Source organism: Mchenga conophoros, linkage group LG9 (assembly GCF_057382185.1).
Source record: "Mchenga conophoros isolate Kocher_MC1m ecotype Shallow Benthic linkage group LG9, M_conophoros_male_GT1.1, whole genome shotgun sequence".
Lineage (NCBI taxonomy): Eukaryota > Metazoa > Chordata > Actinopteri > Cichliformes > Cichlidae > Mchenga > Mchenga conophoros.
In genome coordinates this window covers 19,057,424-19,075,276 of record NC_140534.1, presented here as the reverse complement: position 1 = coordinate 19,075,276, position 17,853 = coordinate 19,057,424, and the positions used below count along the sequence as shown (strand labels likewise).

Below are 17,853 nucleotides of genomic sequence, written 5' to 3'. Positions count from 1 at the left end.
TCAGTAGAGGAAGCAACAGTTTCGTCTGCATGCAAATTTTAGTTTTGCTTTTTGTAGGCTGTCCTGTATTTAGATTCCTCAAAGCATTATTAAGTTAACACATTTATAAAGAAAAGTAACTGTATGTTATAGACCAGTCAAAAATAATTTGCCTTTGCTGATTTGGAGCGAGTGCAACCTGGATTACTTTATTTTGGCTTAAAGTTACTTCTATGAAAAGAGTCCAGCTCTGAGGCCATTCTCACTTAACTAATGTGTGTGACTGTGGCTTTTCAAGGTAAGGGTTGCAGCTCTGGAGAACTGCTCATCACAGGAAACCAAAGACAATAAATAAATCTTACTATAATAATTGTATTGTTAGTAATTGAGTGTTGAGCTCTGTATGACCATTTATTATTTATGTATCTCCCCCTAATAACTAGGCCAGTCTGCATAAACATCATCCCACACAGAGCAATTATAGCATCTAGTCTGATGTTGCGTTTACAATTACAATTGCATTAACGGTCGCTAAAGTTTGCATTCGAGACAGAATTTTGTTCGACTCACTGCTAACTACAGATACCATTATTTGAAAAATAATGGCATGTACTTATTCAACTATCTTTGTGGGATCATGTGAGGATCAAACTGATAACATATCAAAATTTCTTTGACCAACCCCCTTTTTTTCCGAGTATTTTTTACACCTCTGCCTAAGGATTAAAACATTTCAGGAGGCCCCTGACCCCTTATCTTATCTAATCTTGTCTTGTCTTGTCTTATCTTAATATAGAAATACGTTAAGGTTAGATTAAAACTTTTGCACATTGTTTTGATGGTTAAATTTGTAGCCAAATACATATGTGTGTTGATGGTGAGATTGAACCCTACACACAGAGTGGAGCAGGCAACTTTTAGCAACCCTTTAGCGCAAATGTGAAAGCACCTTATTTAATCTACCTCTCACTCTGTGCTGCACGTACTCTGGTCCCCAGTAATACATTTGCTAAGTTTAAAGTGGATGGCATTAACAGTTTGCACTCGTGCATTTGGGCACAGCCTTACTGAGCTGCAAGAGCGCATGTAGATTATAGTCTTTTATAAAACATAGCCATTTGTTGTGATTGATAGTTTATTTATATCAAGGACATTTTCCATTTGCAAAGCCCTTCAAGGCAGGCATTTGTTATAAAGTGCTGCACAGCCTATCAACTCACTCTAACAAGATTTAATGGCATTTACAATGAACGAAGAAAAAGGGAAAGTTAAATGCTAACACCAGCTGATATTGTGACCTTGTTCTAACATTATTGCAGCTTTTTTTTTAGCTTATTAAAGTCAGAGGCAAACAGTGAGTAATTAGACTTTAATCTGTGCCCTCAGTTGCCAGGAAGTGCACCTTTTCTATTTTTTATTTTGTGTATTTCCATGCTACTTCTTGTTAATTTGAGCAAGCACACGACACATCCCACCCTTGCACAACTCGGGTGTTGACACTGCACAAAAGCTCAACGCCCAGCTCTTTGTAGTGTTTCCACACATAATGTCAAAATGTGAAGTCACCATTCAGGTCAGTGAAGCCGATGGAGTAGTTGACTTCCTTCTTTGTGTTGGAGAGAGCTTCAGGGGGCACCATTTCCTCTCCAAGACTCTGAGACAAAGAATGAAGAAAGCAGTGTGGTTGTAAGAACGCAAATACAATTTCTGCACAGCCAAAATACTTCCCCACCCCCCACCGCAGAGGAGCACACTTTCATGTTTGAGCGCTCTGAAACCAAACTGTTCTAAAGCATTATGTCAGAGGACAGAGTTGTATTTTTTTTCTTTTGGGGGGCAAGAGTGAGAGTGTACCCACTGCATGAACAACATGACACCCCATCTTGGAAGAACTGAGATGGAAAACATTAAAGTGATCAATGGGGTTTTTTACTAAGAGGGAGAAAAAAAAGGCGTAATCTTTACTCGGTTGGGTTTTGCCATTTAACCCACCCTTCCAGAAAATGGTGGTATTTATGGTTCTTACATGACCACAAAGTGTGTTTCGTCTCAGTCACGAACATCTCAGTTAAGGATGGTGGGTTTTTGTTACTTTGTCATCTTCTCTGAAGAAGAAAAGTATCTCTAAGTCCTTAGGCGAGATAATTAATCACGGGCAGCTTGAACAAAAAAATTTATTTTTGTCTATGTGCTGCATGAACATTGAGATTTATGCCTTTCATTAACAGAAAATGTGGTAGTGGCACAAGCTCCTCTGCTACTTTTTATTGGTATCATATTAAATCCTGTCATGTTTAATACATTCTATACAACATAATTTAAATATATTTAAATTTAAATGGAGAAAAAGAGATGAAAACGTGACACCCGCTTATTTCAGATATTGGAAACTGGAGGAAAAAAGAAGCAGAAAAATGTATCTTCAGGGTGCGCCTGGGTACGCGTCATCCACTCATTCTTTCCTCTTTCAGTTCTTGGTTTTGTCTTTGTTTTATTTTGTTGTCACAGCTACAACTTGTCTAGCTGGCAATCGTGGCTCAAGAGTTGGGCGTTCATCTTGTAATCGGAAGGTTGCCGGTTCGAGCCCCGGCTCTGACAGTCTTGGTCGTTGTGTCCTTGGGCAAGACACTTCACCCTAACCCTACTGGTGGTGGTCAGAGGGCCCGGTGGTGCCAGTGTCCGGCAGCCTTGCCTCTGTCTGTGGCTACAATGTAGCTTGCCATCACCTGTGTGTGTGACTGGGTGGATGATTGTGTACAGTGTAAAGCGCTTTGGGGTCCTTAGGACCAAGTAAAGCGCTATACAAATACAGACCATTTACCATTTGTAAATTGCTATACACACCAGAACGGACAGGAGCTATCACATTATTCATCCACTGAAAATTACCTACATATTCAATGTTTGTGTTTTGAAAAGATGGCTCTAAGGGTATTTTGTGCTATAAAGCAACAAGAATAGAATAAGTATATAGAACAATATATAGGCAAATAATGGCTGGTAAGTCACCTGGGTGAGGAGGTCCATCTCCCCCAGCATGGCGCTGAACATGGCGTCAATGTCGTCCATCTGGTGAAAGAATCAATAGAATAATCAGATATAGAAATTATCATTATTTTCAATGTGAAAAAATATAATATTTATAATATGTATTAATGAGCTGCACTGAATAATGAAGATGAAACAGACGGTATGTCCATTTGCATGGTTAAAGGCAAGTGCAGGCAGTGAGTGCTGATACAGTGCTGCTACTTTGCTGTGAAGTATTTGCAGATGTAATACGTTTCCCCAGGTTACGCTATATTGCGAAACATGTCCAACCCAGACTTGAAGGAACAAAGTGTGTATGCATAACTGCAGGCAGTCATTATTTGCCATAACATGTTGTCTCTTGTTGGAGCAAGTGAGTGAAGCAGCGAGTAAATATTATGTTGCCTTTTTTGTCATATTCAGAGTTGACTTTTTTATGCTGTGTCCTTTAGTAATCTGGATTTTGAAATCATGCTTCGTGTTGTATGATCAGTGTTTGTTTGAATCATTATACGAAGAAGAAGAAAAAACTGCATGCAACATTATGATGCCTAAGGAAAGTGGAAGAGCATAAAGTATGCAAGCTTCCACAATGTGCTTAGCTCGAAATTGCTCTTAACTGCTGATCAAGTTTCAAAATGGACTCATACATCAGGCTGGTACAGATTTATATACATCCCCCATTGTGGATGGATGAAGCAAAATGTCAGGATAATGAAGGTTATGTTTTTCATTTTAAGCAGAGTAACAGCCCGAGGAGCCACCGTGGTCACTGTGCCTTTTTTGAAAACCACTCCGAAAGCCTCGCTTGAGATTTACATTCGTAATTATGCACAGTAGGCCGTCTCCCCTGCACGTATTATTTGAAGCCTCTTTTCTCAAAGCAAATGTTATGATGGTCTGGAATGTGCAGTCAAAACAGAGTCCCTGTTTCCATATGCTGGTACGTGAGTGGTACCACAGAAACACTGAAGGTGTCAGTGGGAGTTCATCCAGTTAAAGTGGTGCTAATGGTAGCTTACTTTATATTGCTTACATGTGGGCTCTCCTAATTCTTCTGCTTCTAGTATAGCATGTTTCTGATAATGACCACTGTACTGCAAATGAAGTGCAGCCGATAAATCAATGAATTATAGAACCATCTTTTCTAATCTAATAACTTTATGACTTTATCAGTCTCTCATTGATAAAGATGCAACTTTGGCTCACTCTTCTTTACATCAATGCTTCAGTTCTTTGAGTTTGAAGACACTCATTTATGCACCGCTCTCTTAAGATCTCGCATTTCCATCGACTTGAGGTCTGGACTTTGACTGGGTCTTTGCAACACCTTGATTCTTTTCTTTTGCAGCCATTCTGTTGTAGATTTGGTGCTGTGCTCTGGATCTTTGTCCTATTTCAAGGCAAAATTCGAGCCAAGCTTCATGTGTGAGACAGATGGCCTCACACACTCGATCATATTTCTGTATACAGAGTGGTTTGTTCAGATGCAAATTTTCTAAACTAAACAGTGCTGCCATGCTGTTTTTAAATAGAACATGCTTTCTCCTGGAAACCCATGCAAACAAGTCTTCTGCTAACTTATGCTAACTGACATGCTAACTGAGGTAGAGTTTGAGGTGTAGCTCTTTTTGGAGTTTCTCTGAGTATTGCATGATCTGACCTCAGGGTGATGGTTTCCTGGGAAGATTATTCAAACGATCCCCTTGTGAATAATCTTTCTCACTGTAGATTGATGGACTTCAGAGTGTGTGGAAACGGCCTTGTAACCTTTCACAAACTAAAGGACAATTGAACAACTGCTTCTTTAAGATGACCGTTGATGTCTTTTTTTCCTTGGCATTGCATTAACACAAACCTGAAGAGTTCAGATCTGCTTTTGTAGACATGCTCCTACTTGCTCATGATCAGTTAATCAAATGCATTTGGTTAGCAGCACCTGGCTGCTACTTCTTAAGAGGATAGTGGTAGTGGCCTACTTTTCACATGACTGCAAATATATTATTACTAAAGGCTTGTTAACATAAGGTATGAGTGGGTAACTGCTGAAGCTGTCACTACTAAATTAATTCATTAGAGGAGTTTCATGACCAGTAAACCATCCGGATTCACTGGTTCCACCTTCTCACCTTCTACTGACCTGAATGCTACAAAATAACAAGTAAACATTTGCTTGTGCCTGGTTGTATTACCAGAAAGACTGCATTAAAATTAATCACCGATTTCCATGACTTTTACTACGTATCTACTGAAGAGATTGAAGGGAAAGATATAAATATTCTTGTTTAACATGCAGACTATGCAGTTATTAATGAATTAGAATGAGTCTGAATCTTTAGTGCATTTAGCATCATCATCAGGTCAAAAGATCTCACTGGTCAGAACTTGTACATTTGTGAAACAATATAAAAGAAGAATATGACACTCAGCTGCAGTTAATGCTTTCAGCCAGATCTTATCCTTCTATCATTCTGAGATAGAGTGACGATGACAAACACATCCAGCTTATCTAAACATCTCAATGTGAGTCAATGTGAAAAAAACAGCTCCACTTTGCATAATGTTTTATGCAGATTATTCAGTATTGTAATCTGACGTCACAACAATGTCAGCATGGCGCAGCACAGTTACTGAGTAACACCTGATTCACTGTTAATATGTTCAAAGTAAAAGCAATAAAATAAGTGCGACCTTTTTTTAAAAACAACACTTTTTAAATCAAGACATTTTACCAGCTAACCCGAGTGTTGCTGGCTTACTCATTTTGATGGACTGTGATTAAACTGCATGAATATAAGCTTCGGTTTGCCTCAGGTCAGTTATAAATTGCTGGGGTTAGTCTCAAGTTTGGTGTGGTTAAACTGATTAAGAAACCGATGCACTGTACTCACTGTGTCTAAGCCACACCTCATATTGCAAGAATGCTTAGCATCAAAGAGCTACCCTATTATTGTGTTTTTTCAGCCTCTGTATGAGTCTTTAGAGGGTGACTAAGCATGACAACGTGTATGAGTCTGTTATGTAATGCATTTTCTTCTTATTTCTGACTGGTTTTGTGAATTAAGTAATTAAAAGCGTTTCACTGGGTGTGCAAGAGGAAGGGTGGGGGTAGCTGCAACCTCTTTTGTTAAATCAGCCCTAATCTAATTGGTTTAACTCATGCAGTGAGATTCTCTGCACAGATGTTTGCATTGCTATCTTCTAGTCTTTATTTTTTCTCTGCTGCGTGGTAGCGTCCATTAGAGAGGAAAATATTGGGCGATGCTGCAGAGTTTAACTCCCTGCTTTCACTCGTCACAGAGTCTGGAATGTGTTTAATGACATTTAGATCCAACATGAAAAAAATAAATTGCTGGAATTTAATTAAAAGACACAGGGGTACATCTCTCATTGACACTGTGTAGGAGACAAGAGTGACTGATTGTGTTCCAGGAAAGAGTTTATACAGGATCAATACTGTTTGAAACATCTAACAGATGCTGCGTGTTGGAAGCTCACAAGAAACTGTTAATCTTCTGGTGTCATATATCAAATCGCACGGTTCATAAACTGAAACGCCTCTGCGCACTGATAGAATTTGTTTGTGCACCATAATTTCCATGTGACATACATATGTGGGGCTCACTGCTATAGCACGTGAGCGCAATCCTCCACCTTTTACACAAACGGTTTACCCCCAGGAGGAAGTGGTAACTGGTAAACTTCCTGGAACTTGCAATGTTGAAATGGTATCGGAAATGGTGACACAAGCAGCTGCCTGCAAATTTCATGGTACTGCTTCCTCAGTTCTCATTATGTCACTTCTTTTCACCTATACGTGGTCGGCGTGAGACGTTTCGAGTAAAAGAACGCACCATCTCTGAACGTCTGGTGCTACTTTTTGTTAGTAGTTTTAAAGTCACTGGAAGAGAAGTTTAGTCAGTCAATCAGATTTTGCTGAGAGGCTGTGTTTTGACGCCAAATGCATGAAATGAACCGCTCCCAGATTAGCGAGGAGAAGTGAGAAGGAACAGACCGTGAAAACAAGACGGCTTCTGCTGGTGAAAACAAATCGGCCCAATTTTAACACACTCCCTCCTCAGTGTCTTAGACGTGTGCATTAGTGGAGTGATATCTCAGACACAATGTGAAGAATGGACTTTTTCTGTGCTATTTGTAGGTGTGGTCCTGCAGCTGATACACAGATAAAGGTGTTAACCTCAGAGTCATTGCAGCACCACTAGTGTGATTATGGGTGGACTAATTAGTTTTACTCAAACGTGACCTAAAGGACGGGGGATTCTGAAGCTTGAAGGTATCCTAGATTTGGTCAAAGATGACCAAATCCACCTTTGAAATTTTACTTTTTTTTTTGAAAGAAACTAATGAATATAATGTACTCTAACTTTTCAAGCTTTAGGGGATGAGTTTGGTGTACTTTGGCAGAGCTTACCTAGTTACAGTAGCTGTTTGTGAATTTGAAAACAAGCAATTTGTCAAACACAATGTTGACAGGTTGTGAAATATACCCAACTTCAGCATCTACTTTACTATAAATGGAAACATAATGAATAAAGTTAGTGTTGCATTAAATTAAATGAGGGTTTAAAACATAACGTTTTGCAACCAGAGGAGTCGCCCCCTGGTGGCTACTAGAACAAATGCGTTTTAGATCTGGAAGCTACACTGATTATTTCTACAATCTGTGGAGTTGTATAAATTGGCTGTTCACAGAAAACACAATAAATCCTACATTTGACCAAATAGTCAATAATACCTCACAAGGAAACGACCATGATTAAAGCACCGTTTAAAATCAGACTTTTAAAGGATTCTTAAAGAAATCTGGCCAAAGATTTTATCATCAGTAACCGGAAAAAATTGCAAACTTGAAAGCTGAAGACCAGAACAGCTAAACTATTCAAAGTCACCCCAGTGTCCCTTTTATGAATGAGTAATAGCTCTACAAAGAAACCAAACTAATAACACCAGGAATTTTTCCTCTGCAAGCTCTGTAGCTTTTTGTGCCTTTCAATATATCAATTTACCGCAACAGAGTTCATGTTTGTGAACTTCTAGTCACATTTTCACACTTTCAATTCACAAAACTGTGCCACTGTCTCTTCACACTTTTTACTATTTTATTGTCAGACAAAAGGCATTTGTGACCTATCGGCGTTCTTAAATGTTATTGTTGGGCGTCAAATGAGCGCATTGTGAAAAGCGGCAACTGTACTGTTGTACTTTTTATAATAAAAAACAGCAAATCTAAAAGCACCTTATAGCTTATAGCCTCTAGAAAACCCCCTCCCCCAATAATCTCAAATACATATCTCAGCCTTTTACATGCCACACATATGTAGCTCCAGGGTAGAAAATCAAAAGGAGACATCAACTCCAGTGTTTACCATAACATACAGAAACTCTCCCTCGTATGATCGGATCATATTTCTGTGCTAGGCTCTTAAGCAGATGTGTTTACAAGACTTGATGTGCTCTTTTTGCAAAGTAGGCAAATTAGAGGTTGAGCAGCAGGCACAAACCACTGAAGAGTATGAAAATGAATCAGAACCCTAATGTTTGCTGAAGCAGGTTTCAAATCAGACTCAAACCTACTGCACTCAGTACCCTTAATAAAATTTCTTGCTTAACATCTCTTAGAAAAAGCAAACACCCCCTTGACCAAAAGCCTTTTAATCCATCGCTCTGAAAGCAATGCGTTCAGTTAAACTCATAACAAATTCACTTCATATTTTTGTGACATGATTTAAAACCAAAAATGCCACAAGCCAAATATACAAAATGTTCCTGTCATCAACAACAAACTGACAGCACTATTAACTTTAATATAAGAGGCCGGCCCTATTAGTTTCATGTGGTTATTGAGTCATGCAGCACTATGAGACGATAGCGGGGTCCACCCAGTTGGAAAGATATGAACTTACATTCTTTTTACCAAATTAAAACATGGTAAAAAAAAATCTTCTAAAAAGAGTTTTCTTTAATTTCTCGTACTATTAAATTCAAAACCTTTTGAGAGTTTTTATCAGAGCGCGCTGTAACTCACAAAGTTTGACAGGATGTCTAAGATTCTCATCTACAACATATCTGTACATAACGTCCTCAAGCTAAATTATTCTGCTGTAGCTGAATATACATATATTACAAACAAATCTCTCATTTGTTTTTTATTTTGTTTTGTTTTTCAGCACAACAGCCACCACAATCCTCACTTGTAATGTGCTCAGACATCAACGAACAATGTTCTCGCTCTGCGTTCAGAGGAAAGCAGCTTCGGTTGTTACCGTTATATCCAAAGGCACAACATCCAAACAGAGATGAAACTCACCTTTTTAAAATGTGTTAATCCTTTGCTTCGCCACTAAGTTTCAAGATAACAGCTTCATGGACATCAGCTCCACTTCGAAAGACGATTCCCTAATTAAGCTCGGCACCAAAAATTAAAGTCATATGCAGGCAGATTTTGGGTGTGCGAGCAGATTGAAGATTGCATTTGTCTGACTGTTGGCTTCTTCCTGCTTAACGCGGAAGTTCAGGTCTAGACCTGTCATTGCATTCCTGCTACAGAGTTCAGCACTTTCACAACACTCTTGTCTGGGCAGCGTTGATCCATCCTCTCCTTAACAGTGCTCCTTATCGGCACTGTACTGTAACTGTGCCAACGGGGACAGAGAGGGAGAAATCATAAATGTGTTGTGGCTTCTCACAAAGACTTCGAGGGTGACTGACAGCCACTCGAGCAGATTGGGACGTTTTTTTTTTTTATTGAAAGAAAAAAGAAATGCCTCAGTTGGATCGAGAGAAAGGCTGAATCAGCGGGAGGAATGTGATGGGTCTTGGTTAATAATTCACCTCGCTGAAACTGATTTACAGCAAGTCTGTAGACAGGAGTGGCACGCTGTAGTGGTGAAAGACACTTCAGCTGGGCTTTACTTCTCTAAATTCTTGTTAGAAAATACAGTCTCCTAAATGAAGTGCATTATTTGCTGTACAACCTCTAACATACCTCCTAAATGTAAGCAGAGTGCACTAGAATATATTAATTAACATGAAATCTTAGCTTTTATTGTTAAAATCAGGAAGAATTGTCTTAGGGTAATGGTGTGGTGCAACAAAGTCGGTTATCTTTAGGAGGAACCAGGGAGAGTTAAACTGTCAAACTATGAATAGCCTCTGGCTCTGTTATCTGACCGTGCAGACACAGATAGCTGTATTTATTTGCATTTCTCCTTGAGTCATCTTGGGAGGCCAAAAACAAGATTTCTGATCTCTTTTTTTATCCTCTTTCCACCTTAAAAGGAATTCACATACAATATTAAAAAAAAATGAATTCGATATTATGCCTAACAGAACAGATTATCTTGATCTTTACTAATATTAACACTTCTATGTCCCATTTCCCCTCAAGACCAGCCTGAGCCGTGACAGCAAAGACAAACCACTGTGGCAAAATCCCGTCATCATATGGTAAATCTGAGCACCACGAGGGGGAAACCAAATAACCTTGAATGCTTCTAAGAGTCTTTCATGACTCGTGATGTATTAAACAAACACCCTGGGTACAAGCATGTGTCCCAACCACCCTCATTTCCTCATTCTCTCAGGGTTTGACAAACAGATGGACACCAAAGGCAGCCTCCCATTAGCTCTAAACATCTCCCAAACACAAGCACGCCAGTGCCTCGGAGAACATTTCTCAAATAAATACACTGATTAACAGTTGTGGAGCTCGGCAGCAGAGAGCGAGGGGATTTTTTTGTCTGCTCCGCTTTGCGTTTGCGCTCTCCTCGGAGACTGAGGGTGGTCCAGGAGAGCTGATTCTGATAATGGTTTTTGCCAGCATATGTTGCAGCTCATACATCACAGCACCGAGCCAAGAAGCTGAACGAGATTGTTATTTTTTAGTTATTTAATCAAACTGTGCGCTTAAAGGGGGCTCTGCAGTGTCGAGCCTTGAGTTCTACTGCACAAAGAAAAGTCTGTCGGCTTGAAAGTTGCAGAACTGCATATGGTAAGGTGTGAGGTGTGGAGCATTCTTTTTAGCCATTAGTCTGCATTCTGAGCGCTCCAACACACCTCAAGATGCATTTCTTGTGCCTGGGCACTAAAAGGAAATGGGGTGATAATGACAAAACCAGTGGGCACCTTGCAAAACGATATGTAGTGCTGCAGAGGAGAAACTGTCACTGAGCTGATGTGAAAAGTGATGCATGCAGGAGTCTTTTAGTGCCCTCTGTTTGTTCTTTGCTGTACTGTACATGGCAAACATGACTGAAATCAGTGGGAGGTGTGAACCTACCAACCTGCAGTTATTTTCCCCACTCCCTCTTTGTGGTGCAATGATCAACACCGCAAGTTTGCACCGGGATAACGAGCAACTGCTAGCTGGATGTTTTTGAATGCAAGAACATACGAATGGATTCCTGATACAGCCCTCCTTATTCTGCTTGGCTGAATTTATTTGCCATCTGAGCCCAATAAATGAGTACAATGAGGTTTGCTTTTGTTAACATGGGCTAGGATGACTGCTGTGACTGGCTGAGTCAAAAACGTGAGCAAAAATGCTCAAAATGTGACACGGAAAAACAAAATCAAAAGAGAAAAAGGCATGATTATGTTATAATAAAATCATAAGGCACATTTTTACCAGCATTAAACTGTTTAATTGGACAGTGTGACTTCTTTAATCAAATTTACACTTCTGTGTGTTATAGAATACAAGCTTTACAGTAAATTACTGCCATTTGATTGGCCGTCATAAGCAATTAATTAAGTAACCTTTCGTCTTTACTTTGAAGATGAAAAGTTGCACTCTGGACGCAGCTACTTGTCTTTCTTGAGTTCTGCCTCGCCTCAGCTCCTCTCTTCTTTGCACCAGATGGGTACAGGAACTCTTTTTGATTGAACATTTTTAACAGCCACCCAGAATAGAAACGGTGGCTGGATGTGATTAATCGCTACAGGAGCCTCATTCACAGTGGCCCCTTTCCTTTGCTAAACCCTAACTCTGCTGTCAGTCACACAAACACTCTAAACCACATCCACACAAACATGTCCACAACAATCAAAGTCTAAAGACAAAATAACACCTCAGAAACCCTGAAACAATAATCACAAAACGTATAAATGAGTGATATAAACTAAAACATGTACATTTCTAAGAGTCTGTGCCCATGATGCTGTAAAATGTCCAGCATTTTGCTTTAAATATTCTGAAATTTGGCTAAATCTTGAGTTATTCAGTTAAATATGATCATACAACTTTTGCATCTATTCATTTGGCTCCTGGACCCTTGAATAAGACAGTAATATCAGAACTGCTTAACTAATAACATCCATGCAGACGTCATCCTCAGATAACCTTATGTGCTTGTGCAGAAGCACTAAAAACAAAAAAAGGAGAGAAATCGGGAGCGAGTCCAAAAACCAGATGTGTTTTTCACATTCCTGACTTCTGCCATAGGTCTCTTCACAAAAGTTTGACCTCTGCTCGCTTTGTCTATAAAAAGGGTTGACAAGGCCAGCGCTAAAGCATGAAGGACGCTGGGTTGAGGAACCAGCAGCTGTCTCAACATGCAGGGTGTGCTAAACAAAAAGTACTGTATGTTTTTGCAACTCAGAGGGCCACAGGGTCAAAGAAAAGTCAACAGTGAGCAAAGTCAAAAGTGAAGAGATGAGATATAATTAAAATACATGTCATTTTTTCCCCTTTCGTTTATTTGTTTCAGGTTGAAATTAAGGATGTTTCAGTTTCAGGCATCAAAAATGTCATTTTATTCTTGTTCTTTCAAAACCTTTTAGTTCAGAGGGAAACTCAAGGGAGAGGAGAGGGTGAAGGGTTAATTTGTAGCTGGGGAAACCTGATGCTAATTAAGTCTCAGGAATGCCACATACACTGACATTATAGTGCAGAAGCCCTCAGAGTGGGTCAGGCATGGAGAGAGCCGGCAGTAATGCGTGAGTCCAGTGTTTTTACTCCTTTGTGACGGTCGGGAAAAGCCAGCCTCACTAAACCCTGGAGCTGAAGGTAATGTGCACAGATGAGCTGCCAAGTCTGTAAAGTTTGTTTCAGTTGTGTGAGAGGTGGGTTTAATCGAAAAGGAGATCGGTGATGGCTTGAGTTATCACCTTTGAGATTTTTTCCTCCAGGTTTTCCATTTGGGACTCTTACCTCGCGTTTCCTTCTTTTGCAGGCAGAGTAAGCCCACATATTAGATGCGAAAATGCTTTTACTGACATCTCTGCTGTTGCTGCAACTCTCCTGGGTATCGCTGCACAACGCCGCGCAAGCTGTAGCGGAGATTTGCCGGGGGACGCACTGCTATGGCGGAGACACCGGCGATCCAAGACCGTGCACCGGGGCGCACTGTCCGGGGAGCCGATCTTCCAGACCCCCGCGGCAGTTTAACCCGTCAACGCAGGGGAAAACGGCTCATGTAGCCGCCGGCCAACACCGCGTGTACCCGAGCTCTCCAAGAGCTGCATCGGAGACTTTTCCAGGCGCCCAGCTGCTACTGCGCGGGCGGCACAGCGACGGCAGCACTCGGAGTGCGCCTGAAGTTTTACCTGCAGGATGCACCGATGCGGAGTGCGCTGTTCATGTGAGACAATTTCAACCCGGCAATGACACCAGAGACTGTAAAGGGATCGAGTGCAGACTGCCGCTGAGGATACGGCCAAAAGCTCGAGCAGTGGCTTGTGTGGGAGAAGGATGTCTGGCCGGTTCAGAGGAGAGCGTGCCTCCTGTACATCTGTCGGACAGAGCCGCGCAGTTTCTGGGGGATTTTCCGGAGTTTGGATATCCATCGTCGGAACTTGGCACAGCGCCTTTAGGTGTCCAGCTTACATGTGATATCAAGCCAGGTCTGCTATGTTCATCAACATTATTATTTATTTATTTATTTATTTATTTATTTATTTATTTATTTATTTATCTATTTATTTATTTATCTATCTATTTAACATTATATTATAAGTTCCTGCATGCCAGGAACAAAAACAAAATGCAGACATGCACATTGTGACTCTTGACAATTTCTTTAAAAGTGATATGCTTTTACTAAAAGGTGGGTGTATATAAATACCTCAAATGCATGCTGCCCTTTACTGACTTACAATCTCTCACACAAGAGTGTTCTGGAGACAAATGACAACTTTGTTGACCTTCAGCCTCCCCCCACAAAAAAGAAAGAAAGACAAAAAGATACCTGCAGGGCAAAGAGTAGCTGGACTGGAAAAATGTCTCAGAGTCAATTGCCCAGAAAATTTTGAATGCTTTGATGTGGCTCCATACAGGAAACTTTTAGTAGGCTACACTTGGCTGCGGCTGGCTATGCAGCTGGAGTCACAGGCTGTTCACACTTACTGTCAGCACTGTTTGGAGAAGTCACACCTCAGTACAAGGCTTAACGACATCTAATCGATTTCTTCTCCCTGTTTTTTTTCCCCCCTTCACTGTGCATTTATTTCATGACAGGGGAGAATGAAGTTCCTTCAGAAGATGCCCTCATCTTGCACCTCCAGCTGTCCAAGGGGCAGGAGAAGCTTGTGGAGGCCCTGAGAGCCCAGCAGATTATCATCCGTGATCTGCAGCAGAAGCTTGCTGACCAACAGGAGGCCCTGCTGTCACAGCAGCGTGAAATCCTGGAGCAGCAGCAGCGAATGTATGAGCAAATGGATGTGGTGAAGGCCCAGTACGGTCTCCTCTCAGACACCTTCAAACAGGTTTCCTTCCAGGGCCTGAAGGGCGAGCTGCAGAGCTACTTCGAGAGCCAGCTGGCTGGACTGCAAAGCCAAGCCCGCAGCCACCTGCAGAAATCCTACGCCGTCCACAAAGCGGACATCAACTCTAAGGTGATGGATGTGGTTGGGGAGGCTCACTTTCCTCAGCCTCTCCTGGGATGTCCTTCACCCTGTGGATCAGAGGAGTACTGTGACTTTCAAAAGGACCCAGCTCGGTGTGAAAAGTGCACCATGTGTCCACCAGGTTTCTTCCTCATCTCACAGTGCTCTCCAACTGCGGACAGAATGTGCCAGGTATGCTGTCATCTGATGTGTCAAAACAAACTGAGAGCAAAACAGGAAAAAAAAGGAAACAAACAAAAAAAAAGTGTGAAGCGGTTTTAACTGATAGTTGAGGTTTCACATGGTGGTTTCCAGTTAGTGGTTCCCAAGCATATGCCAGCATATGCCAAAATCTAAACATAGCTGATGTGGAAGTGAGAATGTTTATACCTTTGAGCTTAGATGGCTCATCTTATCTATTTCCTGATCAAGCATAAATGCTTTAAAGAATGTGTCAGTTAAACCTACTTATTGATGTACAGGATACACTCATGGTGATACTTTTAATTTGCATGACTTGCAGGACAGAGACGAATGCCTTGAATTACCAAATATTTGTGGAGAGCGAGTGAAGTGCCTTAATACTCCAGGTGAGTTCGCAGTGCTTATTTTGCTGATAATTAATGAATCCTTATTCCTTATTTTCACTCTGATATAGAAAAACTTCCCACCAGTTTATCTAAAACGTTATTTGCGCTGAGAAAACAGCCATACTTTACTGAGCTACGTGTCTATGCAGCTGTCAGAGCCTGTTTGGACCTTTTTATTTTGCAGGGGGATTCAGGTGTCTGGGCATTTCTGAGAGAGACGCAATAATGGGCTTGTGCGGTCATGAATATTTCTACAACCAGGAGCTGCAGGAGTGCCAGGCCTGCTCTGACTGTGACGGAGAGCCTGTCACTGTTCCCTGTACAGCAGTCAGTGACACCATCTGTGGCCAGCTTTCGGAGACCCGGCTCTCTGAGTCTTGGATGGCGAATGTGGCAGTTCCCCCTGCCAGATCATCTGGCACCCACATCTTTCCTGGACTTCAGCTAAACATACGAAGCAAAGAAAAAAGCGATTTGCTGTCCAACCAGGTGGGCCAGTTGACCTTCCAGCAGCACGGGCTGGTGTGGTTGGATCATAACTTTGCAATAAAGCACAGTTGCAGGAACTTCCTCCAGTTGGGGATGAGGCTAAATGGGAGCCAGGAAGAGGAGGGTAAGGACCTCAGCGGTGTTCGCATCGAACAACCGGATGGGAAGTATTTCCAGGGGGTCAGCGTCAGTACCGGGGTGGAGGTGGAGCCTAACCACAGCTTCACACTGCTGTTGAGGAGTCCAAATCAACATTGCAATCAGAGCAAAGATCTTCACGTGTATGATGCTGCAGGGCCCTCTTTGAGTCTGCTCTGGTTGTCTCATGATACTGGTGCTGTAGCTATGACAGCTCAGATGTCCCTGCTGATGCACTACCAGACCAGCTACCGCCCAACTTTCCGCATAACCTCAGTTTCAGACCCCTACATGATCAGCCTGACTCATGACAACCGTGGGGTACGCTTCACCGAGCGCGGAGTGGTCAAGTTTGTCCTTCAGCAAGCACTTTACTCCATGGGGCACACCTGCGTTCGAGAGGGTTTCTCCTTGATTGCCTATATAAACCGCAACGGAACCGGCCAAGAGGTGATGCAGGCTTTTAAGACTGGCGTTAATTACAGGGACACTTCCATTACACTCTCAGGTGCTGTGAGCGTGGACAGTGGAGACATGCTCAACTTTGAGATCACATCCCCGTCTCAGTGCAACGTCCGCTATTTTGGGGACAGCACTGGAATCAGTATTTTGAGTCTTATCTGGATTCCTTCAGCAGTGTCGTCAGCCTTTACGGCTACTGTGTCCAGGACCGGTCTTCCCTTTGGAGCGGTGAGGAATAAACCTCTATTGTTCCAGCAGATCAGCCCAGATACACCACAGGTCCACTTGGCCCGCTCTGGGGAGCCAAACAGCCGGAAGAACTTTATATTCCGTGAGAAAGGAACAGTGAACATAGCTCTCAACCTCAAGCTGATCCACTCTTGTAATATAGTAAAACTCACTCTGCAGCGGGTAGGGGGTCAGGGCAAGCAGGCTGGTCCTGTGGCTCAGCAGGTGTCAGGATCTATGCCTGAAGGAAGCGAGTGGGCCAGTGTAGGGCTGAGAGCCTCATTTCAAGTCCAGAATGGCACGGCTCTGTACGTCACGCTGGACTGCATCCGTGGACGAATTAACCAGATAGCACACGAGGGCGGCACTAACATTTCAATTCTCTGGGTGGCAGTGTGATCCAAGAAGGGGCTGAGCTTTTCTCATCATCATTTTGTGGAAAAAGACAGTTTTGCACATGTTGAAGGACAAATACGGGCTAATAAAATGTAGTATTCTTTTCCACATATCCTGTCACATTATCTTTAATGTATATTTCTGCACCTGTATAGACGTTTATGATTATTTGTTTTGTAGGGTGTAACACTTAGATGCTAAAAGTACTGCTTTTTGCTTGAAGTACTTCGGCTGGTTGAGCAGTGACCAATTCTACATCAAATGTCTGAATGTGTGAGTGTGTGTTTGTCTGTATGTGTAAATGGTGTGGATACTTGGAAATGGTGCTTATGTATGTCTGTGCATATGTACACACACATTGGCATGTCTACTTTTGCGTATGAATCATTTAATATGTATATATTAATACTTAACATCCATATTGTATTAAACCTTTTTGTATTGAATTATGAGGTTGTTAAAGCAGTATTTTAACATTTGGGGAAATGCAGTGAACCATTTTCTGGAGGGCAGTTTCATGAGTGGACCAGTGCAAACCTAGTAGTTAGTTAGCTTAGCACAAAAACCTCAAACAGGGGAAACAGCTGACCTGGTATTAGCCAACAGTATGGAAATGTATTAGCATCTCTAATACACAGCAGCATTTAACCAAAGGAACATCCCCTGCTTCATCCATCTGTGTCTACAGCAACCTGCA

At 41.7% G+C, this 17,853-nt stretch overlaps 2 protein-coding genes across 3 annotated transcripts in view; one reads left to right on the top strand and one right to left on the bottom strand.

Annotated features, from left to right (window-relative positions):
* The window catches only part of apbb1ip (amyloid beta (A4) precursor protein-binding, family B, member 1 interacting protein), a 30,128-nt gene extending 20,572 nt beyond the window's left edge, over positions 1–9,556 (bottom strand). Inside the window, exons 1-3 of the mRNA XM_085286790.1 lie at positions 9,338–9,556; positions 2,989–3,048; positions 1,546–1,633 (exon numbers count right to left, since the gene is read on the bottom strand). Of these exons, the coding sequence (XP_085142916.1) occupies positions 1,546–1,633; positions 2,989–3,048 (148 nt within the window). The 5' untranslated portion in view covers positions 9,338–9,556. The remainder of the gene's footprint in view (positions 1–1,545; positions 1,634–2,988; positions 3,049–9,337) is intronic.
* Positions 9,557–12,894: 3,338 nt separating this feature from the next.
* Positions 12,895–17,602, top strand: nell3 (NELL (neural EGFL like) family member 3). 2 transcript variants are annotated; one of them, XM_085286788.1, is made up of 5 exons: positions 12,895–13,036; positions 13,203–13,872; positions 14,486–15,045; positions 15,377–15,443; positions 15,628–17,602. In XM_085286788.1, exons 2-5 carry the CDS (start codon positions 13,233–13,235, stop codon positions 17,157–17,159), a joined length of 2,799 nt encoding a protein of 932 aa, XP_085142914.1. In that variant the 5' UTR covers positions 12,895–13,036; positions 13,203–13,232; the 3' UTR covers positions 17,160–17,602. The 2 variants fall into 2 exon arrangements, with proteins under 2 accessions (XP_085142914.1, XP_085142915.1); XM_085286789.1 differs by having other exon boundaries at positions 12,895–13,092.
* The last annotated feature ends 251 nt before the right edge of the window (positions 17,603–17,853 follow it).

Excerpts from the sequence above, each read along its gene's own strand:
- nell3 (XM_085286788.1), top strand. The coding sequence starts at position 13,233 with ATGCTTTTACTGACATCTCTGCTGTTGCTGCAACTCTCCTGGGTATCG. Across the intron at positions 13,873-14,485 it reads TACATGTGATATCAAGCCAG|GGGAGAATGAAGTTCCTTCA; the intron begins GTCTGCTATGTT and ends ATTTCATGACAG. Across the intron at positions 15,444-15,627 it reads GAAGTGCCTTAATACTCCAG|GGGGATTCAGGTGTCTGGGC; the intron begins GTGAGTTCGCAG and ends TTTATTTTGCAG.